The sequence below is a fragment of the Triplophysa dalaica genome, chromosome 3 (genome assembly GCF_015846415.1).
Source record: "Triplophysa dalaica isolate WHDGS20190420 chromosome 3, ASM1584641v1, whole genome shotgun sequence".
Classification (NCBI taxonomy): domain Eukaryota; kingdom Metazoa; phylum Chordata; class Actinopteri; order Cypriniformes; family Nemacheilidae; genus Triplophysa; species Triplophysa dalaica.
In genome coordinates, this window is record NC_079544.1 from 23,358,852 (window position 1) to 23,365,857 (window position 7,006).

A 7,006-nucleotide genomic window follows, 5' to 3' on the forward strand; every position below is an offset into this window, starting at 1 on the left:
AACATGGCAAAAGCCAGATGATTATATTACTCTAAATCAGGGGTTCTCAACCTTTTGCAAGCTGGGCCCCCCAAAGCTGCTTCATTGCAGTTGGGGCCCCAGCGCCCCCCCCCCCCCACACCACACAACCTTGGATGGATGGAAGGATGGATGGCCGGCCGGCTATTATCTTTAGGCCCACATTATTATTATTATTATCATCAGTAGCTGTAGGTAGGCCTATTATCATTACTAGGCTATTGTTATAATTGGCAGTAGAACCAGACTTCTAATGTGAGCTTGCAGACATTATTATTATTATTATGAGTAGTAGTACGCCTATCATCATTACTAGGCTATTGCTATATAATTATTAAATGCTTTATTGTTGTTGTTGTTGTTATTATTATTATTATCATCAGTATAGGCCAGTATATATTATCATTACTAGGCTATTGCTATAATTGGGAATTTGCACCAGACCTCTGATATTAATGTATGCTTTATTATGGTTATTATTACTAGGCCTAATAGTAGGTATCATCTGCATTTTGTAACAGAAGCTTGCAGGTACGTGATGTTAATGCGAGACCTGAGCCTGCTTTGCCTTGCAAAGATCCCCAATTCTTGGCTCAATGTTTGATAAACATAGTCTCAGATCATCCTCGATTTGTGCACGATTGCGGTATTTCGTTTTGAGTGCAGTCATTTTTGAGAATCCTGCCTCACACAGATATGTCGAAGCGAAAGGAAGGAGAATCTTCATGGCGACGTCACAGAGTTCAGGATATTCCTGCATCAATGCTGCCCAGAATGACGAAAGAGGGCAGGAGTTAAAGAGTTCCTTCAGTCTACTGTCACTCTTCAGCTCAATAAGCTGTTCCTGCATATCAATTGATAGCTCGTTTGCTGTGCACACAAACGGATCTCGAACCCACGCAAAAGAGCGATAATCCTCTTTAAAGTACGTCGCAAATTGTTTTCTCATTGCTGACAGGTGCTCAGACGCTGATTGAAATAGGGATGAGAAATCGTGTGACGTGCCTGCATCAGTGATAAAGTCTGCAAGGCTGGGAAACATGTCGCAGTTCCCTTGACTGATGCGGCCATGCCAGAGGTCTAGTTTTTGTGTGAAGGCGTGCACTTTGTCTGCAAGGATCAAAATATGAGTTCCGCGGCCTTGCAAAGACAGGTTGAGGCCATTCAAGCGGTCAAATATATCGACCAAATAGGACAGAGACGCAAGCCACATAGTGTCATCCAGATGCTTCGCCAGATCTGATTTGATTTCTGTCAAAAACCACTTCACCTCCTCTCGAAGCTCATACAACCGCTGTAGCACCCGCCCCCTGGAGAGCCAGCGAACTTCAGTGTGCAGAAGCAGCTGTTCGTGCCCTGACCCCATCTCCTGGCAGAGGACCCCAAACAAGCGAGAGTTTAACGGCCGTGATTTGATAAGATTTATCATTTTCACGGATTGGTTCAGCACGGAGTCAAAAAGAACCGGCATTTTTTTAGCAGCTAGAGCTTCGCGATGGACCATGCAATGTGTCCATTTCACAAGTGGAGCTACTTGCTGAACTCGAGCAGCTAGGCCACGCTCACGCCCCGTCATTGCTTGCGCACCATCCGTGCATAGGCCAACGCATCGGTCCCAAGCCAAACCATTTTCAAGGATAAAAATATTAAGGACATTGAAAATGGCTTCTCCTGTAGTGTGCAACTGAAGAGGCCGGCAAAACAGTACATCCTCCTCAATCGCCTTGTCCCGTAGATCCCTGACATAGGTGAGGAGCTGTGCCTGCCCAGCAATATCAGTGGATTCGTCCAGCTGCAGCGCGTAGTAAGGACTCTTTTTTACAAACTCGATCAGTTGCTCTCTGATATCATTGGACATGTCTACAATTCTCCTAGCGACTGTGTCATTGGACAGTGGTACTGCACCGAGTTTGGCTGCTGCACTATCGCCTATCATTATTCTGCACATGTCTTGCGCTGCCGGCAAAATGAGAGTCTCTGCGATTGTATGCGGTTTACCCAGTTTACCGATTCTTTTGGCCACTACATACGATGCCTCCAAACACTGTTTAGACACAGTGCTGTGCACTGAAATGGTTGCCTGTTGCTGATGGAGGCCATCAAGCTTTCTTTTAAAATATTCAGCTGGCTTATTTTTAATGCCAGGATGCTTTGTTTCGAGGTGCCTTTTTAATTTGCAGGGCTTCATACTGTCGTTTGCCAGCACCTCGGCACACACGACACACTGAGGTCTCAGATCAGCCGTAACTGTAAACCCAAACTGCAGGTATGCTTCATCGTACCTTCTAAGCTTTTTTGCAGCTGGTGGTGCGTCGGTTGGCTTGTTGGTCCGCACAAGAAATTTCTCCATTTTTGTTATGTGTTTTAAATAAAGTTTAGGCAATATGTAACTGTGTGTGTGGCTGTGTTGAGAGACGTATCAGGGGCTAATCAATCGGGACTTAGGGACGATCTTTAATTAAACGAACAAAATAATTATTTTGCAGACAATTCAGATTTTATTTGAATACTTAAAGATTGTAGTGTGTGTGTGTGTGTCTTAGTCGTGTGGGTTGTTTTAGCTAAGTGTAGCTACTGCCTAGCAGTTAAAAAAAAATACTGGCAAGGGCTGAGATTTGATCTAATCTTTAACAAAAATGTTTGTGGGTTTAGTCTTTAAAAAGACTGTTGGGGTTTTGTAGTAAAGGCCTATGTAAATCGAGATTGATAACAGACTAGCGAGAGCTGGCACAAGTGAACTTTGCAAGAGACTAGACTAGAGTGAATGGAGAGCTATGTCTTGAGTCAATTTAAATCGCAGTTATTTATTTTTGTATTTTGAGTGAGTGAACATTTACATTTACAACCCGCTCTGCAAGCTAGGGCGGGAACGGCGGCGGCCATGCGCATGCGCGATTCATTTGCAGCCTGGACGCGGAGGGGAGTGTGTCTCCTCTCTGCTCTGAGTGCTGCGTGAGGCTACTGAGAGTCTGACCGCCTTGAAGTGCTTTTGGACGGGAGAGGGGCTAACGGCAGCACCCGCTGCTCGTTGTGAACAGTAGGCCTAACTGCAGAGTGACTCGTGCTTTCGAGTCTCCAAACACCACAAAAGTCTCCAAAAACAACAGTAAAATTCGCTGGATTTGTCACATTGACAAAAACAAGTCGCCAGGAGGATGATTTGTTTGTGTTATAAGCAGTGCTTGAAGTGGGGGAAAAGGTGGCGGTACTCTCTTTGCATTGGCAAATCATTACATTTTTACAGTGAAAAACAAAACTTGGAGATATTGCTGTTACAACAATTTAGTGTTTTTTTATTTATTAACAACATAAATGTATTTAAAAATGTTTTTTTGTGTGCGTGGCTGCGTGTATTTCACAAAAACTAAAGGAAAGCTTTAGCTGTAGCCTATATTCTGACTAGTTTATTCGTTTTATATATATATATAGGCTATATATATATAACTAAATAGGACCTCAGGTTTTATATGTTTGCAATCTCTGAAACTTCCGCCCGTCATAAAAATTAATTCTGATGGTTCAATTTTCTGCATTTTTCGCATCCGTAGCAATTATTTTGAGGGTTGTTTTTGACAATTGAGAGCCACCAAATGACGAATATGAAAAAACGAATAAGACAGTTTCGGACTTTTGAGGCTTGCGCAGCTTCTCGAGGAGAAATCAAACAAATGAGCGCCGTTTTCTAAAGTCTATGAGCGCAGCACACACAAATAAACTAAATTGACATAGTGCAGTTAAATGTGGTGATTTTATATTTATAACTTTTGAATGCAGTTCAGCAACATGCATCACACAACCTGACGACCAAGAGAGCTGACAATTGACCGTCACTTAATTTACCATCACCTCACGATTGAAAATGTGACATTGATTTCATATGACAGTTCAACAAACAAGTTATTAATAGTAAGTCACTTACATTTTTGACGAAATAATGACTGTTTTGGTCTATTTTAGCAGCGAAAATAGATCCGATGAATCCAAACAAAGATCACAGCATAGCGCATCTCACAGCAACAATCAATCTTGTTTTGAATGATTCAGTGTTTTGAACGAATCGATTGAGTCATGGATTCAATGACCCATGCACAAACATCTGTCTCATTCTTGATGAATCGGCCGTTTGAACGAATCGTTTGAATGAACGACTCAATGACTCGCTTAATAAAACCGCTTTTCACCTGCATTTGCGCTCACTATCCACAAACCAATCAAATTTGTTCAAAACTCTTTTTTTTAAATCAGTCCAAACACATTTTAATTTTTATTCAGGAGTTATGTATATACACAACTATAACTTTTTATGAAAGTAGTTTAGTGATAAAAAAAATGTTAAAAAAAATATTTTTTGATAAACACGAGCCTCGTCTAAAAGTTAGAGGGGGAGGTGTCTCTGCACTTCACAACAACTCTTTTAGTATCTCTCAGAAGTCTAATTTTAAATACAATTATTTTGAAGTCATGGTACTTCACGTATCAACACTTAATACTAAGGACAAAACATTTTTTAAATTTATTCTAGTTATTGTATATAGGCCTCCAGGGCACCACACAGATTTATTAAAGAATTTGGTGGGTTCTTATCAGAACTAGTACTGGTCGCAGATAGAGTCCTTGTCGTTGGTGACTTTAACATCCATGTAGATAATGATACAGATGCCTTGGGAATGGCTTTCAAGGAGACTCTTAACTCCATGGGCGTACGATCATTATCTGATATTATGTTTGCATCGTGGCCTACGGCTGCAAATCAAACTCCTTGTAACAAATATGGTAGAACGATTACTTCAACTACCAAAGATGCGTTTCTCCATAATCTGCCTGAATTGTGTCAATTCTCTAGCATGAGTAAAAACGTTGAAGATCTTGACATTACTATTGAAAATTTTAACTCCACCTTATCGGAAACATTAGACACAGTTGCTCCTCTGCGTTTAAAGAAGATTAAAAATGGCAGCCCAACACTGTGGTATAATGAACACACAGAGGCTATAAAGAAAGCGACCCTGAAAATGGAGCGGAACTTTAAGAAAATAATTTAGAGGTATTTCGTATAGCATGAAAGAATAGTACTCGAAATTCAGGAATGCCATAAAAACGTCTAGATCCGCCTACTTTTCATCAACAATACAAGAAAACCATCACAACCCTAGGTTTTTATTTAACACGGTGGGTAAATTAAAAAAAAGTATGTCATCAGCGACTTCAGATTCTGATTTTCAGCATAACAGTGATAAATTTATGAACTACTTCACTAGTAAAATCAAAAATATTAGAGAAAAAAATATAACAAAGCAACCAGAAGTGAAACCCGCTGAACAAACTAACTACAGCACCCCTAAGGAGAAATTGCAATTATGTTCTAACGTAGATCATTATGAACTGTCTAAAATATTAGATCATCTAAATCAACAACATGCATGCTAGACCCTATACCAACAAAACTACTGAAAGAAATTCTCTTATTCTATTATCTCATCTCTGACATTAGGACATGTGCCTAAAGAATTTAAAGGGGCTGTTATAAGGCCCCTTGTCAAAAAATCTAATCTCGACCCAAGAGAACTAGGGAATTACAGGCCTATATCAAATTTACCTTTTATATCTAGAGTTCTGGAAAAAGTAGTTTCAACTCAATTAGGCTTCTTCCTCCAAAGGAATTATATTAATGAATAATTCAAGGCAGGATTTCGAGCATGTCACAGTACAGAGACTGCTTTGATCAGAGTTACAAATGTTCTCCTTTTTGCATCTGACCGTGGCTGTATTTCGTTATTGGTTCTGCTAGACCTTAGTGCTGCATTTGACACCATTGACCACAGCATACTCCTACATAGACTCGAAAATTACGTTGGCATTAACGAAATAGCATTTGAATGCTTTAAGTCCTATTTATCCGACCGCTTTCAATTTGTAGCAATAAACAATGAGGTGTCCCGCAAATCGCAAGTCCATTACGGTGTACGACAGGGCTCAGTCTTAGGGCCTCTGCTCTTCGCATTATACATGCTACCTCTAGGAGATATAATAAAGCGACACGGAATTAGCTTTCACTGTCATGCTGATGATACTCAACTTTATATTTCCTCGAAGCCTCATGAAACCCAGCAGTTCCATCGAATAAAGGAATGCATAATCGATTTAAAAAACTGGACGAGTAACAATTTTTGACTACTGAACTCGGACAAAACAGAAGTGTTACTTACACTTCTGGACCGAAAACCGCCATACGTAACAACCAAGAAAACTATTGACGGATGCTCCATAAAATCCTCCTCGTCAGCTAAGAATCTTGCCGTTGTATTCGATAGTACTCTCTCATTTGAGAGCCATGTCGCCAACATCTGTAAAATTACATTTTTCCATCTTAAGAATATATCTAAACTACGTCATATTCTGTCACTGTCAGATGCAGAGAAATTAATTTATGCATTCATGACATCAAGACTAGATTCCTGTAATGCACTTTTAGGTGGTTGCCCTGCAGGCCTATTAAAAAAACACCAACTGGTCCCTTCATGCCCAGACCTAATGGCAGAGCTGACAATGGGAAGCGGTGACCTGACAAGAGCTGAGATGATAGAGCTGGATAAAGGACACGCCGACTTGACACGATTTCGCTACAAACTTTCAAATGCTATTAGATTGTTAATGATAATCTTAAATCTGTAATTTACTTTGTTACTAAGTTTATTTATTCTTTATTTAGCCTTTTTGTGCAAGCACTGTATAGCTTGTGCAGAGGAAGCAGCTTTTGCCAGAGGGGAACTGGAATCCCCTGGTTGGGCCTGGGTTCTCCTGAGGTTTGTTGTCTCGATTGGAGTTTTGAGTTCCTCGCCACCGTTTGCATACTGTTTTGCACTATTTACCTAGCCGGCTGCTTTAGAATTCAGAAGTAAGACATAATTAATATTGCATATAAGAATTTATAGTCCATTTAATATTTGACCTGTGGTTCTCTTTGGAACTCACTCCAGCTTATGGTTCT

The 7,006-nt window shown here is 40.3% G+C and overlaps 1 protein-coding gene across 1 annotated transcript; it reads right to left on the minus strand.

Moving 5' to 3' along the window:
• Nucleotides 1–559: 559 nt before the first annotated feature.
• LOC130417440 (zinc finger BED domain-containing protein 5-like) lies at nt 560–4,300 on the minus strand. The gene has a single exon (XM_056743002.1). It carries the CDS (start codon nt 2,366–2,368, stop codon nt 560–562), a length of 1,809 nt encoding a protein of 602 aa, XP_056598980.1. The 5' UTR covers nt 2,369–4,300.
• Between the last annotated feature and the right edge of the window lie 2,706 nt (nt 4,301–7,006).

Excerpts from the sequence above, each read along its gene's own strand:
- LOC130417440 (XM_056743002.1), bottom strand. The coding sequence starts at position 2,368 with ATGGAGAAATTTCTTGTGCGGACCAACAAGCCAACCGACGCACCACCA.